This window comes from Borostomias antarcticus (assembly GCF_949987555.1).
Source record: "Borostomias antarcticus genome assembly, chromosome: 12".
In the NCBI taxonomy this organism is placed as follows: Eukaryota; Metazoa; Chordata; class Actinopteri; order Stomiiformes; family Stomiidae; genus Borostomias; species Borostomias antarcticus.
Window position 1 is genome coordinate 19,800,195 of NC_140245.1, and position 22,674 is coordinate 19,822,868.

A 22,674-nucleotide genomic window follows, 5' to 3' on the forward strand; every position below is an offset into this window, starting at 1 on the left:
TGTCCTTGGCCCCTCACAACCCTATGCCGTCAACCTTTCAGTCATATTTAGATCTGACCTACAGTACACAGTTGACTTGGATAGGATATCATATTATATACAATCACTTACCTTATAAAGTTATGTGTCTCTTGATAATAACTCCTCAAACTTGCACAATTTGCTCTTTGTGCTTTAGGCCGAGAGATCCACATGGCGGCAAAAATAGATTTGTGCAAAAAAAAAAAGAAAAAAAGATTGCCTTGGCAATTGTATGCTAATTCAGGGAAAGTGTCAAGATAACTCGTGTGACAGATTTCTCAATTTATATATAAAGAAGATATTTTAAACAGATTTTATGCTTGCTTCCAAGTCCATAGTGTAGCCTAGTGAGGAAACCTCAAGTTATTGCAAAAGCTGCAATGATTGTGTGTTCCACTGTTTATCAGTGCTTATGTATAGGCTACAATAAAATATAACAAATTGAGTTTTTAGTGTGTTTGGATTTTGAAGACAACCTTGTTTTAATTGCCGGAAGGGATTCCACTTGCCCAGACCAGGCTCTGAGTGTGTTTTAGATAGTCAACTCCAGGCTCTGGTTGTGTTTTAGATAGTCAACTCCAGGCTTTCTATTCCTCAAATAAGCATAACGGTCAACTCGTACACGTCTTCTGATTGGTTAGGACTTGCTGCCCTCTAGTGACTTGTTAAATTTCCTGTTTGTTTGTCAAAGCATTTTAACCAAACAAGAGCGTTTTCTGATCAGACCATTTTCATTTTTACATTTAAATTAGGTCACAAAGGATGTTAAACGATTATGCTTTGATATCACAGTTGAATCATAAAACAATGTATATCACTCAACATAACATTTTTGTATAGGGCTGTTTCAACACTAGGGGGAGTTTTAGCACAACAATACAAATATCATGCGTGACACCACTGCGCCTTCATATCGCACCTTTACTGGATTTCCAAAAGATAGGCTAACTCTAACATTAAGCAAATACACGGACCTGCTCAATCAATTTAGAACGGGCCTTATTACCAACACAGGCTGTTGGGGATTTATAACTCCACTAAAATACTTGACTTGTAGGTTTCTTGAGCTATAGACTCATTGTTGCAGGAGAATATTATTCCATTCCCAAACTATAGCCAGAGGCTACCAAACGCGTTAACAATTCTGTCCAAAATTGGGGAAAGTTTATTCAACTGAATGAGACCAGTCGTGCTCTCCAAATTGTGAATCTGCAGCGTTATCTGATGCAGCCTCAGCCCCGGAACGTGTATTGCTCCCAGTGTGGTCATCATCCGGGATTGCTGCTCGCTGCAATAAAACTTTTCTGCCTGACATTCTGCGACTGGGAGCAAGCAAGCAAATAACGATGACTTATTTAAATCGCTTATAAGGACAGTCAGACGAGTATTCGCAGAGGTCACATCCGTAGGCCAGTTCGTCCCATACAGAAGCTTAAAATGTATCAGGATGACAATGGCGGATTAGATAGCTGACAGTCGTGTTCCAGAGGTAGCCTGTCTGCCCTGCGTGCTGTTTTGACAAATGGATGCGACTCGCGGTTGTAACGTTACAATGTTTATCAGCAACAGGCATCAATAGCACATCATGCGGTTTGTTACAGTAGACGATTGGGTCGTTACATAAACAAATGGAGCAGAATGTCATTTTATTCGGTGACAGAACCAATTTGGTCACATATCTGTTGACTCTTTTCAGTTTATGGGAGTGCTATTTTCCATTGCGTGGATGATACGGACAGCTCGCGGATATTATTCGGCTCGTTCCTGAATGTATTTGATTCTGACACGTATGCTAAGATAATACCCCCCATATATCATCAACAATGGGAACTCAGGTCACTGGAAGAAAAAGGATTCCCAATCGAGAAAAACTGACTGCAGAGGACGATGCGCTCAATCAGATTGCTCGAGAGGTAAGTATTTGGAGATGTGTTATTTTTCCATTTAGACAATTTGTCACTGCGCAAAACCTATAGAACAAGCAGCGTCACCTCAATCTGTGAATTCAGTATAGGCCCAGTAGCCTACAAATCCAGTTGTGCGCCGTAGGCGGCTGTGAAATAGCCTACGATTGCTGACATTTGGGACAGGAATGCTAAACCGAATGCAACATTTGTATCAGCCCTCACTCCATCTCCACTGACGAAAACAGCGTGGTCTGTAATTTATTCACTGTTGGTGGCATGTCGATGCTGTCCTCTGCTATCCTGTGCATTCCCTGAACTAACACAATAGATTTATTATCTGTGAGAGGAAACAGACATTGTTAGTTTGGCCTACATAGTGAAGAATGTGGATGGAAGTGTAACAAGAGAGATGGAAATCAATGGTTGAATTGTTAAAGGAAAATTGCTTGGACCTTTGTGACTCTTGTCATCCTTACAGTTGTGAAATTGGTAGGCTACCAACTGAAAGGCCAGAAATTCTCCTTATTCATGTTACTGCCGGCTCCAAGATTATGCTCAATACACATAAACTCCAATATTCCAATAATTTTTGTCTCTTTTTCTGTGAAGCACATTGTGTTCCCTCTGTGTATGAAATGTGCTATATAAATAAAAGTTTGAATTTATTTGATCTGATCAAAAATTAGTCAAATCACTTGCCAACTGCCAGTTGGCTGCTTCCTCTGCTTGTCACGCTGCACACCCTGGTCGAATCACAATGTGTATTCATGGCATCTATGCCTGGCTTGGAGCTCACACTGCCTGAAGGCACTTCCTTGTGGGCTGTGAGTTGAAGAGAGATGTGCAGATTGTGACCAGGTCTGTTGTTCCACAAGAACAGGTCTGTTCAGTGCACTTGCCAGCGGTGTCCAAACAGATCGTCTACCACTGAGGCTCAGCTCTCCTGGGCAGCGCGTGTGGGTATTTGTAAGGACACGCTTCTGACCAACTATAGATTGGAGTCTGTTGACCACACATCTGGAAAGCATTGGCCAGCTGGTGGCCAGGACTAGTGGGCTCCAAATCTCATTTGAAAACAGCTCCACCTCCTCCTTTTTCATCTTTCTAGGTTTATCGCCATGTAAACCGTCACTTTAGAAAAATAAAACAAAAACAGTTTACTTGGGTTTTTAGAGCAAGTTACTTATCTACACCAACTGGAAGATGCAGGATTGAATCAATGTTAGTTGCCTTGCATATTACCATATAGTCAATATGAATGTACAGAAGGATTGTTTTCTTATGCAGCTCTAGTACTCATATCTGTCTCATAGTGAACAGACCTACATGTAATGCTTCTCAGAATCAAGAACACACTGGCTAGAATGGGTGTGGGAAGCATCCCAGCCATGTTTAATGCTGACATGACAAGAGCTTAACTGTTGTATATCAGCGACAACCATATCAGTGCCATTCATAAGACATTACCACCCAAATGAATGTGGGTTATACATACACAACATCGGTGTCACATTATGTGATCCTCAGTGCGATGTCCCAATACCGTTCAATAATTGCCCATATAAACCAAAAGGATGTACTGATTTGAAGGCGTGTTTATAGCCATGGAGTATGAAGTATCCAGTCAGCTAATAACAAATCAACATATTTGCCAACAAGGACAATATTCACATCCTGAATCTAGTGTGTGACCTTGGCATTGAATTGTGTCATTGAAGCAGAGCAGATGCATGTATGTTTGTTCCTGACACTTCACTTTGCCCCATTATCATTGATCCTTAGATCGGAGGAGCAGGCCTACTGTTTTTGAATCTTCAGTTATAACTTTGGTGAAAGCGGCAATAAGCAATTTCTTACCTCTAAATGGCAATAAGAGACTTGTTTACAAATGAAAGGCCTAAAATATATAATATGTACCTTTAAGGCATGGGGGCAGAGCAAAGTTACTGGCCGTAATTTGACATCACAGGGAGAAATGCTGGAATAACTAGACGTGGTGACTGGTAGGTGAGTCATTGAAGTTGGATGCCATTAGGACGATATGGCTCAATAAAACAATATGGTATCAGGTGGTTTTAACTAGATTTGACAAAATGTGAGGAAAAAAACAGTGATTGCAGCTTTAAATAGTTTTCAGGCCTCACAACACCCTGATATGGGAATAAGATTTCAGTTGGTTTTGATTTTATGTAAAATCAAACCTGCCATGGGCATCTGTCCCAGGTACAACTGAATATAGGGTGTCTGTCTGTCTGTCCCATTAATAGCTGAATGTAGGGTGTGAGAGGCTTTGGAATTTAAAGGAATGAACGGATTGGAATCAGTGGTGCTGGATGGGAGTGGGAGGGGCTTGGGCTGGTGGGCTTGGCTGATGGTCCTGCACGCTGAAGTCTGATCTAACAGCTGTTCCACTGGTTGCACTGTTGTATATGTATGTATATATATATGTGTGTGTGTATGTGTGTGTGTGTTTAAAACATTCTGGACTAGGGGAGTGGGTTGTGTGTGTGTGTGTTTAAAACATTCTGGACTAGGGGAGTGGGTTGTGTGTGTGTGTGTTTAAAACATTCTGGACTAGGAGTGGGTTGTGTGTGTGTGTTTAAAACATTCTGGACTAGGGGAGTGGGTTGTGTGTGTGTGTGTTTAAAACATTCTGGACTAGGGGAGTGGGTTGTGTGTGCGTGCGTGCGTGCGTGTGTATAAAACATTCTGGACTAGGGGATTGGGTTGTCTATATCTCAGCGACCTGCATCTCTTCAAGCCTCTGCACCATTCAACCATCCATACTCTTTCATCTCTGATTGAGTCGTCACAACAACATAAGGCTTTTGGGGGAGATTGGGGAGCTTCTAAATCACTCCTCCCATGAATAAGGACCTAAATTAAAACATCTGTGTCAATTTCCTCAGCGATGATATGCCTGCCATTTTAGTATTGCATTTTGAACAATTGTTGGCCCATATAATTTACTGACATACTGTAGCTTCGTCTGCCTTTCCCATATCCAGGGATTCTCTTCATGGAGAATGTGGTGCTGGACATGGTCTGTGGTGCTGGACATGGTCTGTGGTGCTGGACATTGTGGTGCTGGACATGGTCTGTGGTGCTGGATGTGGTCTGTGGGGGCAGTTTGAGGGCCACTGTAGGCTTGTCTCTAAGTCGCCTAGTAGCTGAAGGTCTGGCCCTGGAGGAACTGATGTGTAATGGGGACTAATCGTGATTTAAGAGCAGATTAGTCTACTCCCTTGGAGGCAGGGACAGGAAGTGTTCCCTTTGACCTCTCACACCCAACCATTGCCCACATTCATGGAAGTATATCAATGCCTGGGTGGAGAGGACTGGACTGAACTGGAGTTGTGGTTTTTTTGGAGCGTGATAATGTCCAACGCCAGTGTGGATCTGCTGGTGCCAACTCTGGGGTTGGGCTGGCCGGTTTGGACAAAACAAGTTGGTGAGTGTGTTGACAGTGGGTTGTACTGTTATGAATACATAGTTTATATAGCTTCAAAAAGAACGTATCATTAAATGTGTTTGGATTGACCATTGTTATTTTTATTGGATTTGGCAGTTGGGAAACGTACTGAACAGTACCTCCCTCTCTGAGACCTGACTACTAGACCTCCTCCCCCTTCCTCCCCCCTCCCTCTCTGAGACCTGACTACTAGACCTCCCCCTCCTCTTAACGTTACTGTATTAGCTAAACCCAAGCTGGTGTGTTTTTGAAATACTTCAAATACAATACAAGCTAAAAGAAACCAGTGTTTCACCAGTGTTTGTGGCGGGGGAGAACTGAAGTGTATGATCATTGCAACGCTAACGTTAGTGGCTAGCTAATGTTAGGCACAGGTTAGCTAACGTTACACTGTGTAGCAACAAGTGGGGCTATGCTTGTGGCGGCTGGCGGGGGTATCTAGCGTTAGCTAGTCTGGGTAAGCTAGCTAAGCAACTACTGCTGCTGTCTAATGTTATACTGTAGCTAGATGGATAAGACACGAACAGTTAGCTACCTGGCGCCGCCAGCCCCTCTCCTCCGGTGACGTTAGCTAGCCTGTGCCTGATGTTAGCTAGCCTGACTAGCCAACTAGTGCTGACATGATAATGTTATAGTTTGCTATATCAGGCACAAACACAGTCAGGGCTGGACTGGGACAAAAAAATGGCCCTGGCATTTTTGGCCCAGACTGGCCCACCAATCGGCCGGACACCACCCACCAGTACGAAATCCTTGCGGCCCCTTTAAATATGCAATACCACCGTACTATTTCCCCAAACCACTACAAAGATGAGTAAGTTCCGTGGACAAGTGTACCAGTGCAAATGGACGAGTGTACTCACTCACTCTCGACTCCCTGGTGGTCAGACGTGGCCGTGGAGTACACAATCTCAATACTCAAGTAACAGTTACAGTAGAAGTACAAGAAATTGTCAAAGAAAAAGCTCTGATAGAAGTCAAAGTATAATTTCAAATTATTTATTAAATTATTATTATTATTATTCAAATGTAAGTATAGAAATATATGTACAAAGTATACAAGTAACTCAAAATGTTGCCTGTGAACTCCACTGGGCTGAAAAGATCTCCTCCTCAAACAAGGCAACCTTTAAAAGAGTGAGAGGGAGAGACAAAGAGAGAAAGGTGAGAATGATAATTGATGGAGTTAAATGATCACAGTACTGGTCCAGTATCTTCAATTGAGAACAATGTAGAGAGATAGTTGCATGTATTTGATACTTAGTAATAAAGGCTGCATGGCCCTCTGGATACCCTCAACAATAATGGCATCTCCTGAGAGAGAGAGAGAGAGAGAGAGAGAGAGAGAGAGGGGGGGAGAGAGAGAGAGAGAGGGAGAGATGAGACATGATCAATGATGAGTCATACATGATTAAATGACAGATTCAGATGATCAGAGTTGCATGAATTGTATACTTACTTACTGGAAAAAGGCTGCATGGACCTCTGAATACCCTCATCAACAATGGCATCCTGAGTGAGAAAGAGGGAGGAAGAGAGATGAGACACGATAAGTGAGATAAACTATAGATTCAGATAGTAACAATATCTTCTAGAAAATGTAAGCAGTTGCATAGATTGTAAACTCACTACTTACATAAAAAAGGATGCCTGTGAAGTCCACTCCAGTTAAAAGCAAAGTGCTTCTTTTCAAACAAATGAGGGCAACCTTTGATAGAGAGAGAGGGAGAAAAGGGGAGACAGAGAGAAAGGTGAGACTGAGACATTATAATTGATTGAGTTGATCACAGTACTGGTAATTACATGATCATAATACCTTTATCTTTACTGGAAAAGGCTGCATGACCCTCTGGATACCCTCAACAATAATATCCTGACAGAGAGAGAGGGGGGGGGTGAGAGAGAGATGAGACATGATCAATGATCATTTTTAAATTATAAATGATTAAATGACAGATTCTAGAAAATATAAAAACATAGTTGCATGTATTGTATACTTACTTAGTGGAAAAGGCTGCATGGCCCTCTGAATACCCTCATCAACAATGGACAATGAACCACACAAGTTAGGGCCGGGCATCCTTTGAGAGACAGGGGAGGGGGGGTAATAATGAGTCACATGATCACACTATCTTCAGTCTAAAAAGCTGCTACATTATTATGAATAATTGTATAATAATAACAATTTCATATCAACTTACTATAAGTTTCCTCAGTAGCTCACTCTTCTCTGACACTTTGTCAATGACAGTGTCTGTGTCCAAAGCAACAAGGACGTCTTTTTCAGTGGCCATCAACATGAAGGCTTCCAATTTGCTGGCAGACAGCTGCTCCTCAGTCTGCTTTTGATATATTTCAGTGTTGAGAATGACTTTTTTAACCTAGCCCCTTAGTAACAGTCCTGAAAGGAGCTAGGCTTACCAGTCAACTGGCTGGTAAATTATCCATTACCAATAGATTTTTAGCAGCCAGCCATTGGCTAGTAAATGGCTAGGGTTAATTTTGGACCATGGCCACACACAGCTAACGTTAGCCTGCTCCTCTTTTTCTTCGAAGATATAACGTTAAGTAGCCCAGCAGCAGCAACACTGCTAGGCTAGGCCAGAATAGATAACGTCGTAATAGCGCTAGTGCTAATTGCCAAGCTAACGTGCTAAAGTTAGCACTTCTAGTACTGACGTTATCTGGCTGGCCTAGACAAACAGTGTTAACGCTAGCTAGCTCAAACGTAGCTAGCTACGACCCGACTTGCTTGGCAGGGAGGTGGGTAGCTAGATAATGCTAGCTAGCTGTACCTAGCTAATGCTAGCTGGCGCTAGCCAGCAGATATCCGTCACCCATATTCATATTTAGCTATAGCTTTTTTAGCTTTCAGCTATATTTCCTTACCGTTTCAACTGCACACTCCTCCTGCTCACTCTGTCCTTCCTCGGCCCTGTCATGTCTCTGTCCCTCCTCGGCCCTGTCATGTCTCTGTCCCTCCTCGGCCCTGTCATGTCTCTGTCCTTCCTCGGCCCTGTCATGTCTCTGTCCCTCCTCGGCCCTGTCATGTCTCTGTCCCTCCTCGGCCCTGTCATGTCTCTGTCCCTCCTCGGCTTCCCTGTCCTGCTCTCGGCCACCATGGCCACCAGCCACCTCTCCTTCAAGTTCGTGTTCAACATGGTGTTGCTGCACAACGTCGGCTGAGGCTGTAGACGTTGAAGCCCCTGGCGCAAACATATCAGTAATTTTTGCACATGTTGCAGCATCGCCTCAAGACTTTTAATCTTTTTAGCTCGTAATTTCTCTGCGCCCCCCTTGCGCTTTGGTTTACTATACTTGTCCTTATCCATCGTTCTCCATCCACTGACTTTTGGCTCTCTAACGGCCCACGCAAATGACACCTGAAACTAACAGAGGGAGGGGTGGGGCCTACATATGATTGGGCCAGCCCAGTGTCAGTATAGAAAATGGACCAATGGGCCGCTGTCCCTGCTCTATGGGCCGTTCGTTAGCCCCCAAATATTTTTTTTATTTTTTATTTTTATTTTATTTTAGATTGGCCCACAAGTAGGTCCGGCCCACCGGGCATTTGCCCGGTACGCCACATGGCCAGTCCAGCCGTGAACACAGTTAGCATCAGACTGGGGGAGAGGAATGCTTCATTATGAAACTGTCTGACAGAAGCAGCCACGCTTCTGTCAGTCTGCCCCAGGGCAGCTGTGGCTACAGATGTATCTTACCACCACCGGTATGACTGTCTGAATGAATACTGGACTCTGTAAAGCGCTCTGGGTTTCATGAAGGGCGCTATATAAATCCAACTTGATTGATTGATTGAACTAAGCCTGTTAAATTTGAGTTGTCTAAATCTATGGTAGATTTTGTCGACTAAAATCGTAATGATATTTAGTCAACTAAAACTAGACTAAAACTAAAACAAGTCAGATGACTAAAATATGACTAAAACTAAATGGCATTTTAGTCAAAAGACTGACTAAAACAAAATCATAATTTGCTGTCAAAATTAACACTGCTACTAGACCTCCTCCCCCCTCCCTCTATGAGACATGACTACTAGACCACCTCCCCCCTCCCTCTATGAGACCTGACTACTAGACCTCCTCCCCCTTCCTCCCCCCTCCCTCTGAGACCTGACTACTAGACCTCCTCCCCCCTCCCTCTATGATCCCTACTAGACCTCCTCCCCCCTCCCTCTATGATCCCTACTAGACCTCCTCCCCCTCCCTCTATGAGACCTGACTACTAGACCTCCTCCCCCCTCCCTCTATGATCCCTACTAGACCTCCTCCCCCCTCCCTCTATGATCCCTACTAGACCTCCTCCCCCCTCCCTCTATGAGACCTGACTACTAGACCTCCTCCCCCCTCCCTCTATGAGACCTGACTACTAGACCACCTCCCCCCTCCCTCTGAGACCTGACTACTAGACCACCTCCCCCCTCCCTCTATGAGACCTGACTACCAGACCACCTTCCCCCTCCCTCTATGAGACCTGACTACTAGACCACCTCCCCCCTCCCTCTATGAGACCTGACTACTAGACCACCTCCCCACTCCCTCTGAGACCTGACTACTAGACCTCCTCCCCCTCCCTCTATGAGACCTGACTACTAGACCACCTCCCCCCTCCCTCTATGAGACCTGACTACTAGACCACCTCCCCCCTGCCTCTATGAGACCTGACTACTAGACCTCCTCCCCCTCCCTATATGAGACCTGACTACTAGACCTCCTCCCCCCTCCCTCTATGAGACCTGACTACTAGACCTCCTCCCCCCTCCCTCTGAGACCTGACTACTAGACCTCCTCCCCCCTCCCGCTATGAGACCTGACTACTAGACCTCCTCCCCCCTCCCTCTATGAGACCTGACTACTAGACCACCTCCCCCCTCCCTCTATGATCCCTACTAGACCTCCTCCCCCCTCCCTCTATGACCCCTACTAGACCTCCTCCCCCCTCCCTCTATGAGACCTGACTACTAGACCTCCTCCCCCCTCCCTCTATGCGACCTGACTACTAGACCACCCCGCCTCCCCCCATCCTCCCCTTCCCCTTTCATCACCATGTTTGTTTCACAATGGGGGGTAACAGATTAGTCCAGGAAACATTTTATAATGTGGTCCAAAGAGCTCAATCCCCCCCCCCCCCCTCTCTCTCTCTCTCTCTCTCTCTCTCTCTCTCTGGCGTGCATGCGATCGCTCACACACACACACACACACACACACACACACACACACACACACACACACACACACACACACACACACACACACACCATACAAGTCTGCTCTTCAAAGAGCTTTAATCTTTGGGGATCCTCCTAAGAAGATTAAAAATTGTAAAATGCTTCCATACATATCCAGTATATTGGAGTCATTTGCCTGTGAAGTGACGGGAGCATCTCTCTCTCTCTCTCTCTCCCCCCCCTCTCTCTCTCTCTCCCTCTCCCTCCCTCTCTCTGTTCTTTCCTTTATGATCAGATGACACTTGCAATGCATTTAGAAAAAAACTGGACTTATGATTAATATACCGTAAATCCTTGTCCTTTTCTTTCTCTTGGTCACACAGACCCCCATATACCTGTACCTCAATGACAAGCCACCATCGTGACCATGCACTTTATATAAAGAGTGTGTGATACTGTAGAAGCTACTGTTCTATGTACTGCTGGGTCTCTGGCCTTAGACATCCCTTCATGGCTCTGCTGGGACGTCTTCCAGGTGTTTACAGCAGCAGACGAGAACATCTGGAATACCAGGGCACTCTGCTTTTAGCTTGATGAGCTCTGTCTGCTAGCTTGTTCCTGCGCCAACTTATGCAAGCCTTCAACCCACTAATGCTAGTGACCAGAGGCTAGATTTACAGAGCAATTTTTAAAAGTCAGAGAGAAGCAGACAGTTGGAAAATTCATAGATTATATTTCTGGTATATTTTTGTTCTAGATGTGTGTATGTAATCATACATTATTTCTGTAATCAGAAATACATAGCTTCAGATTCCTTCAAATGAAAATTACACCGATTATAAACTCTCAGCAGGTCTTGTCTTGATTCCTAAACCACTGATGATTTACATTTCGACTTACACTGACAGTGTCCTCATATCCAGTGTGGGGCTCAGGATTTCTGAGAGCTCACTAGAACACAGCTTCATGTGTCTGTCTATCCGTTGAGGTTTAGTGCTCTGATGGTTAGGGCTCACCTCCAGCCGGGCAGGCAGTGTTCAGCACTTTCCAGGAAGTGTCAGAACTCAATTCTTGTAGTTCGTTCATGGTGTGGTTTGGGTTTTACTGTTGCCTCAGCAGTTGAGAATCCTTACTCCTTAAAAATGAATTCTATCAAAACAGTCTCCTGTGACTGGGGTTAGTCAGTTACAGTATATGAATCATATATGAATCACATTACGGGGCGGCTGTAGCTCAGTTGGTAGAGTGGGTCGTTCAATGATCGAAGGGTCAGCGGTTCGAATCCCAGCGTCGACTATCCACATGTCGAAGTGTCCTTGAGCAAGACACTTAACCCCAAATTGCTCCCAATGAGCAGGTTAGCACCTTGCATGGCAGCTGCCGCCATTGGTGTGTGAATGTGTGTGTGAATGGGTGAATGAGAGGCCATTGTAAAGCGTTTTGAGTGTCGCTAAGGTGGAAAAGCGCTATATAAGTGCAGTCCATTTACCATTACTTGAAATCAATGGAATTCTCTGAGATGTTTAAGGGCAACATCTACCTGGGCTGATCTTGTCCCGGGACATGCCTTTGCCTAATAGTTTCACGGCGATGGCCCATGAACCCCAGGCTTAACTGCTTGCATCTAACCCTGAAATAATCCATTGGCAATCTCCTGAGTCGAGTGTCTTTTGACCCTCTAAGGCCACCGTACCTGGGATGTATTAGGCAGGACTTACAGCTTGGAATGAATTAGGAATGCTCAGCTGCTAATGAGAATCCCATGTGTGTCTTGCAAAAAACCTTCGTTCCACTGCTTCACCCTGACACCAGCCAGAATCCTCGTCAAACAGCCAGCCCTGCTTTGCTGCACGGTTTTAGGCACATATGGTAGTAATTAGTTCATAATGGGAGACCTTGTTAATGTTGCTCCTTGCTTGGCAGTCAGAGTTGTTGCATTCTAACCCTGTCTTGAGTTTAGTCTTCTATGAGTATATTTCTAGATGTTTCTCTATGTTCATGGACACGGGCAGCTATCCTTTTGGCATATTGAGCTCCATCCGGATGTCTTTAATGGAGTTATGTTGTGTCCATTTCATCCTGTGGACCTAACTGTAGATCCTTGATACATGTTTTTTAGAACTATGGTTTCTGAATTTTGCACATCATTTTTTTTAGCTGTATTTCTTGTTCTGTTCTTATTTATTTTAACTTATTTTACTCTATTTTCATGTTGTACTTTTAGTGTTATTATTGCCTTACCTCTGTTTTATTCATGTTTTATCTTTGTACTATTTTATCTCTTTTACTCGTCGTCACTGTAAATGAGGGCAACCTCAGTGTCCTTCGAGTTTAAATAAAGGTTATTGAATTGAATTGAATGTTAGTGTTGCAGTTGTTCAGAAATGTTAACTGTGTGCTAATTGCAACTGCCACTCTTTCATTGAGCTTTGTTTGAAATTGAATATAGCCCCCCCTTAATAATTTGTAAATAGAATTTGCATTAGACTGTGACTGAATCTCTGTGCTGTTGTGTTTAGGATAGATCTTTAGTCTTCATGATTTGACAAATTCTGACCTTGTGAAAGGGCACGTTCACACTGCCTGCTGTATGTAGTGAGATCAGTGAGATACTACCTGTTTTCCAGCTTCTGACTGGAAAAGTTGAACTGTGATTTTGAGGTTTCAGACAATGATGACAATGATGCAGTCCAAATTTAAGTAACCAACCTTTTATAATGGGTTATTGACATAGAAAGATGAACCGTATCAGATAACCAAGCCAGTAGTGTTGTGTGACTGGCATTGTTGTGGTTCATGTAGGCCTGTGGGTTGGTGTGTCCCACCAGAAATGCTGGGTCATCCACATTCTCCCCTGCACAGGTCATCAGAAAAACGCAGGAAATGCTGCCCTCTAGTGGTTACAAATAGAGTGCTTTTGTTCCTGGGCCAGTCCTGAAATGCCTCTCATCTTCCACAGAGTTATCACTTATTTATCTTTAAAGGTGCTCTATTCGATTTACTACACTTTTTGTAAAAAAAATAAAAAATAAAATCCAATATATGCAATGAATAGGTCCAGGGGAGTCATAACTATCTGTACAGAAAATATAGCCAACGGTGTAGTGCCTGTGGAGACAAATGCAGAATTTATTTTTATTATGAGCGAAGCCGCCCCCCCTGAACGGCACAGTATGGAGTGAAAACGCCCACTTGTGTATATCTGTTACGCTGCCCCACTGCCCCATCTAGTGGCTGAAAAAAATCGAACTGAGCACCTTTAACACAACAAGATAGGTGTGAAGAGGAACTCCCATCGCATGGCTTACTCTAGTCCAGTCATAGCTTACACTAATCCAGTCATTGCTTACACTAGTCCAGTCATAGCTTATACTAGTTCAGTCATAGTTTATACTAGTCCAGTCATAACTTACTCTAGTCCAGTCATAGCTTACACTAGTCCAGTCATAGCTTACATTAGTCCAGTCATAGCTTACACTAGTGCAGTCATAGCTTACACTAGTCCAGTCATTGCTTACACTAGTCCAGTCATAGTTTATACTAGTCCAGTCATAACTTACACTAGTGCAGTCATAGCTTATACCAGTCCAGTGATACAGTAGCTTACACTAGTCCTTATACTAGTCCAGTCATAACTTAGACTAGTCCAGTCATAGCTCACGCTACTCCGGTCATAACTTATACTAGTCCGGTAATAGTTTACACTAGTCCAATCATAGCTTATACTAGTCCTTATACTAGTCCAGACAGGACAGTGCCTCTGTTTGTGTAAAATCTGTTATTGTGTTTACGCGCCGTGCGCCAGATGTGCATGCCACAGCTGCTGGGGGGGAAGCCAGCGAGTGAGTGATGAGTTCCTTCCTGGCGGGAGGCAGAGTGTGGGCGGGACCAGGGCAGCAGCAGAGCGTGGGCGGGACCAGGGCAGCAGCAGAGCGTGGGCGGGACCAGGGCAGCAGGGCCGGGCAGGCCGACGGTGACCAGGTCCTGTGTCCAGTCACCGCAAGGCGCTGAAGAGTTCCCTCACACACTGTTCTGAGCCTAGTGTCAGCTCTCTCCCCCCTGAGTCCACCTCGTTAGCTCTCCCTTGGAGATGGTTATTGACCCGTGGTATATTTGCTGCTAACTACGCGTACAAAAAATGGCTACCATGGGTCTCCTTTACAGCGTTGACTGCGCTTGGCCTGCTTGTCCTCAGAAATTAACGCCCGGAAAAAATATGTGCTGGCCTACGCATATGCGTTAAACAGCAAGTGTACCGCAGGCTTAAGATGCCAAGATCAGTATCACTGTAGACTATACTTCAGAGGTTTACTACAGGGCTAAAGCATGGTGAATGAAATACAGTCCTTGAACTAAAATATACCAATGGCAGATAGATCAGTCAAACATTGCTTTTTTTGTCAATGAATTGTAAATTTTATAGGCACTTTTCCTTTTTTTATCACGTAAAAATGTGGTAGCTGTGTGTGTGCGTTTCATCATGACCTTTTATCTTCAACAATGCTGTGAGTGATGTGATTAAGTTGGCATTGATAACCAAACGGAAAGCCGCCTGGGGGACAGAGTGCAGAGTTTAGAGTGGCCTGATCTAATTTACCTTCAAAGAGCGGTTTCATCTCCCCCTGCCCCCACCCTGCCTGGCTATCAAGCTATATTAGCTAGCTGCACGCTAACAGACACGCACTGTAGGCGGACACAGTGTGTGTCAAGGCCTTCCAGTCACTCCTCCACCAGACTTCACTCCCTCCTGCTCGTAGCCTTTGTGTGTTTTCAGATTCTCCGTCCGTCCGACTGAAAACCCTTTCTCTGTGTTTGTCAGGCAGAAGCGAGGCTGGCTGTGAAGAGGGCGGCCAGGGCGGAGGCGCGCGAGATCCGCATGAAGGAGCTGGAGCGACAGCAGAAGGAGGTGAGACTCCCCGCAGGCTGGAGGCGGGGGGCGTGGGGTTGGAGAGAGACTTCCACCTGGAATAGTTCTGGTTCTCAGTGGGAGTAAACTCGCCTTAACTCATTCTGTTTTTGATTTGATTCCATGGGCTTTGGGGGCAGGATGGCAAGAGGTGTGTGTGTGTGCGTGTGCGTGTGTGAGAGAGTCTGGAGTCAAGCCTTTTTGTGTGTCATTCTATGGCATTGTCTCCTATGGTGGTTAGCCTGCAGTAGGTCCTGTTTTGAATAAATCACCTGAAAATGCACACCTGCACGCTAAACTCATATGACTAGTATTATACTCAGAATGACAGAATAGTGTTTAAGTAGATTATTGGACCCAAATATAGATAAAGAGGCTTACCCAGCAATCGTTTTTCCCCCAACCATGTTTGTGGCAGTGACCAGCAAGATCCATGTCATTTTCTCAAGAGGGTTTCTAAGATTTGAAAATGCACCTAAAATGGACAGAACCACCTCAATAGGTAGGCTACTGTATTGGATGGAATTGGAAACAAAAGCCTAATGGGTTAAAACTCAACACGTACTAAGGGCTGAGAAACAAGAATTTACAACTTCCTTTTAACCACAGGAAGTGTCTGGTTATCTTCTTATGCTTGTTGGAGAAGCAGCTCTGCAACTTGTAAATATATGCTATGCTCAGTGTTTGATCTTAAAGCTTTACCAGTCATGGCTCAGTGTCCTGTTTCTAACTCGCCCTTTCTAACCCTTTGTCTTTCTCCTCCTCATCCCTCCTTCCTCTCTCTGTTTTCATGTCTTGCCTTCTTCCCCTGCCTGTATTAGATTTATCAGGCCCAGAAGGTAGGCCTCCCTCCCTCCCTCCATCTCTCTCTCTCTCTCTCTCTCTCTCTCTCTCTCTCTCTCTCTCTCTCCTGATCACATCACCTCTCCTGCCTTAAACATCTGTACTCTAAAAAGTGTCCAGTTATAGGCCTAGTAGCTTCTGAACGTTGAAGTCTGAAGACTTTGTTTTAGTAAATTATTTAAAGGTAGGGGAGGCGATTTTGGAGAAACCAGGAAGAGTAAACTACAGTAGATTTTTAAAATCCAACCGAAAACATCCCTGCCGATCCGTCCAGGCCCCGCCCCCCAGAGCCGCTCCTCCAGACCAGAGGAAAACACACAGAGCGGAACAGGGAGGTTCAGGAAGTGAATTCCATCTTCATTCACTCCATTGACGTTTCAGAAAATCCTCATATAAAGAGTTTTAAGCCTGGAACCAAGTCAACCAGACACACCCCAGGCAGGTAGGTAGGTTGACCGACAGGTTGCCATCGGGCTTGTTACAGTCCTGCGACTTCCACAGATTTTTTATTATTTTTTATTTTAGTGTCAGAGCATATTTATGGATTACTGTTAGGATGTAAAGAGAATTGCACAAAAAAAATTCCTCTGAAAAAAACCGCCTACCCTACCTTTGTCTTTAAAAAAAAATCATGTCTTTAAACTTGTTTTTAGGTCATGTAGGTTCAGACATGCTTCTAAAGCTGCTACATCACTCTCCATCTCATGGTCTTTCCTTCCTCCCCTCCTCTCTCCACCCCCAGAAATACTGTGGGCTGGACAACAAGTGGGGTCACATTGAGCAGTGGATGGTAGGACAATGCAGATACTAGTCTATGAGACTGCATTGCATGACACTGTAGACATGGCTTGATGCGTAATAGTGGTGTGGTACTATAGTGTGTGTCTGCTCTGTGGCCTGGGTTGGGCAGTAGAAATGTGCACACGACCTAGAGCCACCATTCCCCAACTTCCCTCACCCCCTCCCCCATCCTCCCTCATCCCCTCCCCCATCCTCCCTCCCCCCCTCCCCCCCCCTCCCTCACCCCCTCCCCCATCCTCCCTCACCCCCTCCCCCATCCTCCCTCATCCCCTCCCCCATCCTCCCTCCCCCATCCCCTCTCATCCCCTCCCCCATCCTCCCTCCCCCCCTCCCCCATCCTCCCTCACCCCCACCCAAACACCATCATGCAGAATAGACGATTCACATGAATCAGACAGTTTGTGTGTGTGTGTGCACGCGCATGTGCAAAGCAAGCATGTGCGTGTGTGTGTTTTTACAGCTCCCTCAGACAGACCTATATAGGGCAGAGCTGAAATGAGTTCTAGCGGATTCTGTGGATCCGCGGGGGGTCTCCTGAGCGTCTGGCTGGGGTTTAGGGAACCTCTCCCTCTGACGGCAATGATGGATGGGCAGGATTACACCCTGGTCACATGACGCTGGTCCCTAACCCCCCCCCCCCCCCCCGCCTCGTCCTAGCCCCACCCCCAACCTTTCTCTAGCCTGTCTGTCCACATTTGATCCCAACTCTGCTTAGAGGGAGCATAAGGGAGAAGCAGTAACATAGAATGCACTGACGCTCAAATGCATGCTAATGTGACGTGTCTAGGCTGGGCTTAGTTCAATTTCCGTCTGTTGAGGTATTGAATTTGACTTTTATGGGAGAGAATTTTGTACTGTATGTCCAAGATCAACAGAGATGAAAATGGGATTGAGCCCAACCCCAGTGCTGTCCCCAATGCAGCCTGATGAGATGAGTTGTTTGGTCCTGGTCAGTGTCCAATGTCCATATCAGGTGGTACAGTAGAGGCACTCTTCTTTGTCCTTTGACTTTTAACCTTTAACCTTCTGTCTTCCTTCCTTATTTCTGGGGCCTACCAGGAGGAGAGTGAGAGATACTCTCGTCATTCTCGGAGGCACACTTCGGTCTGTATCCTCTCTCTCCCTATCTCTCTCTGTCTCTCTCTCTCTCTGTCTCTCTCTGTCTTCTGTATCTCTCTCCATCTCTCTCTCTGTCTCTCTCTGTCTCTCTCTCTCTCTCTCTCTGTCTCTCTCTCTCTCTCTGTCGGCCTCTCTGTCTCTCTCTCTCTCTGTCTCTCTCTCTCTCTCCCTCCCTCTCTCTCTCTCTCTCTCTCTGTATCTCTCTCTCTTTCCTCTATGCCACCTCTATGCCTCTCAATATTGCCTTACAAATATGCACTCTTACTTTTTTGAATGTGCTTGTTAACATTTGATCCAGGATCAACCTGCCTTCACTCCTTACCTGGCGGAACCCACCTCTACAATGATGCTCTGTGTGAAGTCATGTTTCATATTTTTGTGTAGTATTTGATTGTGTGTGTGTGTGTGTGTGTGTGTTTGTCCTCTCTCCCAGATCTCTGACGATGAGGAGCGGATGTCCGTGGGGAGCCGAGGCAGCCTCAGGGTCAGTACACCTGCGTTCACTCCTCTTCCAGCACAGCACCAGACAGGGAGGCGTTCACTCCTCTTCCAGCACAGCACCAGACAGTGAGGCGTGCTCCGGCAGACACACTGACACCACACAGAGGTGCTGGACCGGCTCCCCATATTAATGTTTCACCTCTAAAATGTCAGCAACGAGACAAAGGGTGTTTCAAGCATTGTGCTGCACTCGTCTGGGGGCGTGTAGTACATGATTGTGTCTGGCCTGCTGAACACAGATTAATTACTGTGGTGGATAGGCTACAGTGTGATTCATTACTGTGGTGGATAGGCTACAGTGTGATTCATTAATGTGGTGGATAGGCTACAGTGTGATTCACTACTGTGGTGGATAGGCTACAGTGTGATTTTCTCCAACTTTTAAACACTCTATTCCTAATTTAGTAAACAAAATCATTGGAAAAGTAGCTCTGTTTAATGTAAAATAATAAAAAATAAAAAAAAATCTTTGAGTTTGAAGAGCAAAACCACCTATCTGAAAAAATCACTTTTTTGAGAAACACAATTTTAAGAAAAAATGTTTTAAGGATACCCAATTATGCAGATAGGAGGTTTTGCTCTCATCGATATATTGAATGGCATGACTTCTCTGTTCTCAAACAGACCTGTCCACAGTCGAGCAGAGTCAAGCATATTTGCAGTCCTCAGTATTGGTTTTGTTGGGAGTGAAGCAGGGAGTTTGTTTTTGTGTGGTCACACCCAGCTATTGAGTGGTTGTCAGTTGTCTTGTGGGTGAATTCTGATATGGCTCTCTGCAGTATGGACGTCAACTCCCTCACTAAATGGGCTGCTCCTTTCGGACCTGGGGCCAAAACGCTTTAGTTTCCATTCAATCACGTGTGCTGGATCCATTCTAGCTCATACTTGGTGGGCACTCTGGGAAGCATTTCAGTGGCAGCGCTAAGTCAAGCATCCCTAAAGTGATTGAATGGAAACAGTGCAGTTGTGACCCTGGTCTGGTCTGGCTGGAACCACATACGGGTGGCGTCATGCAGCAGAGGGAACTGAAAACTGAATCCGTCCCTGTTTCTCCAAAGAACTTGGCCTAAAGGCAGGGTTGGAGAGAAAAGACGGGCTCGTATCGCTAACCCTAACCCTAACCCCAACCCCAACCCCAATCCCAATCCCAACCCCAACCCCAACCCCAACCCCAACCCCAACCCCAACCCCAACCCCCACGCTCAGCCCATAAGACCTGGATTCTTTCGGTTAACAGATTCTAAAACATGGCGAATCAAAAGGGGGAAAATTTGCCCTCATAAAATAAGTTGAAATGTTTATTTTTATTCTCAGCAGTAGCAACGGCCTTCGTCAGCCTTTACCACACACGCACGCACGCATGCACACATGCACACACACAGTAATCTAGGAGTATGTGTATAAGCACACACTGTACAGCAGTTAGTTTGCCCCTTCTCTAGAAATCTGTCTTCTCTAGAAACCTGTCTTCTCTCAAACTGTGATATGCATTGTTGATTTACAGAACTACTGACCACCTTATTATCTTATCTGAAACCGTTCATGATTATTAATCATCCATGTGTCTGTGTGTACTCAGAAATGTTCTCAGAAATGTTGAAGGGTTGTTTTCTGTTGCTCACTGCTTATTTACCTGTGGTGCACCTAGACCGGTAGCTGAAGTGAATAATGTTGAGCAGGAAAGTCTGGATGATGTCCTGTTCTCACGGCATGGCTCCACTGACTGACTGACTAAAGCTAATGAACGTCTGAAATGCTCATTGAAGCAAACATGCCTGTTTGTTTTGGGTCCTGGTCAAATGATGCAGTTCAGTATTTCCTCTTTCCTGCTCTGATTCAATTTTATTTTATTAGGATCTCTTTTTCTCTTCCAAGAGTCCGTAATTAGAACATGCAGTACAATACAATAATGCAGAAGACACTACAATTCATAAATAGAATAATTCAAGAAAAAATAAGAAAAGAAAGAAACATGATAATAAATACAATAATAACAGTAAAATACAATAGTTCAAGACACAGCTACTTACGAAATCACATATCACACATGCATACAGGCACACACATACAAACTTACATATTATAACCTAATTAACCTTAAAGCCTTAAAACTTCCAATCACAATCCAACTGCCTGCCTGTTTTGAGTGGATTGTTGTAATGCGTTCCATAATTTACTAAAAATAAATGTCCGTCTTCCCATTTCAGTTTTTATTTTTGGTAGAACATAAGGATTTTTATTTTTTGTTCTTGTGCTGACCTCATGTTTGTCATGTAGTGATAACAGTTTGTCCTTAATACAAACTGGATTTCTACACTTTAAAACTTTTGAAATTATTGCAACAGAATGTTGTCTCACTCGCTCTACTACTGTGGGCCATCCCATTATATTATGTAATTCACTCACACGTTTATCAAAACCACACCGTATGATCATTCTTGCTGCCTTATTTAGTGTGATCCGCAGACTCCCCATATCTCTCTGAGTGGCATTTCTCCACACTGCACAGCAATAATTGATATGACTGTAGATTAGACTATTAGATACAAGCTTAAGAATGTCTTCAGATAAAAACTTTGCAATTCTTCCAACCTGACATTTTAGAAAGATCAGTGATATAGGCTGTCCATGAGAGATTGTTTTGTATTTTAATTCCCAACAATTTGACTTGGGTAACTTCTTTGATTTGAACACTGTCATATGTCATATGTCATATGCTACTGTAAGTACCATGGCTTCAGTTTCTTTCTCTTTCTAGTAGTACATATAATCATATTTTTTGTTTTATTTGCATTTAATACCAATTTGTTGTTTTCTACCCATTTGATGACTCTGTTAAAATCATTTGATAAATGTTCAGCAACTGAGTTTGCGAATCTGCTACTGCAGTGATTGTTGTATCATCCGCAAACAGTGCAGTTGAGTTGACCAACACTAATGGAAGATCATTTGTATATATAATAAACAACAATGGTCCAAGGCAACTCCCTTGTGGAATGCCACAATCAGTCATAAATGAGAAAGAAAAGGAGCCATTGGCATAGACAGATTGTTTTCTACAATTTAAATAAGATTCCATCCAATTTACAGCATTCTTACTAAACCATAATTAATGATTTTTTCTAAGAGAATTGCATGATCTATCAGATCAAATGCTGCAGGGAAGTCAAGAAAAAGTGGGGACACAAGTTTACCTTGATCAAGGGCACCTAGCCACTCATCTGTCATATGTATCAAGGCATAGGCAAGGCATTCCTGCTCTGAACACCTTTTATCACGTCATTCTGTGTTCTGATAAATTCCATGTCATTTCTCCATTCTCATCTCTCTCTCTCTCTCTCTCTCTCTCTCTCTCTCTCTCTCTCTTATGACATGCTGGTGTCTTTCTGTCTGTGGTCTTGCTCCATAGGGGACCTACTCCTCAGACGTGTACTGCAGCACCAGCAGTCTGCCCTCTCTCAGACAACATACTAACCGCACACAAAATGGCCGGGTCTGTTCCCTTCATACCCCCTGAGCTCTGTCCTCCACGTCCCTCTCCCTCCCTGTCTCTGAATCCCTCCCCCTCCCTGTCTCTGAATCCCTCCCTGTCTCTGAGTCCCTCCCCCTCCCTGTCTCTGAGTCCCTCCCCCTCCCTGTGTCTGAACCCCTCCCCCTCCCTGTCTCTGAACCCCTCCCTGTCTCTGAACTCCTCCCCCTCTCTGTCTCTGAGTCCCTCCCCCTCCCTGTCTCTGAACCCCTCCCCCTCCCTGTCTCTGAGTCCCTCCCCCTCCCTGTCTCTGAACCCCTCCCCCTCCCTATCTCTGCGTCACCAAGCTCCTACACCTCCTCTTTCATAACCCTCTCCTTTCTCACTCCACCCCAACTTATCCACTTCCTTTAGCTAAACTACTGTAGAAGATGGTCTTCTCTAAAG

The 22,674-nt window shown here is 44.7% G+C and overlaps 1 protein-coding gene across 1 annotated transcript in view; it reads left to right on the forward strand.

The window, feature by feature from the left end:
• Nucleotides 1-1,377: 1,377 nt before the first annotated feature.
• lrrfip1b (leucine rich repeat (in FLII) interacting protein 1b) overlaps nucleotides 1,378-22,674 on the forward strand; it is a 45,484-nt gene continuing 24,187 nt past the window's right edge. Inside the window, exons 1-6 of the mRNA XM_084446870.1 lie at nucleotides 1,378-1,934; nucleotides 15,408-15,494; nucleotides 16,316-16,333; nucleotides 17,080-17,127; nucleotides 18,198-18,242; nucleotides 18,691-18,741. Of these exons, the coding sequence (XP_084302996.1) occupies nucleotides 1,845-1,934; nucleotides 15,408-15,494; nucleotides 16,316-16,333; nucleotides 17,080-17,127; nucleotides 18,198-18,242; nucleotides 18,691-18,741 (339 nt within the window). The 5' untranslated portion in view covers nucleotides 1,378-1,844. The remainder of the gene's footprint in view (nucleotides 1,935-15,407; nucleotides 15,495-16,315; nucleotides 16,334-17,079; nucleotides 17,128-18,197; nucleotides 18,243-18,690; nucleotides 18,742-22,674) is intronic.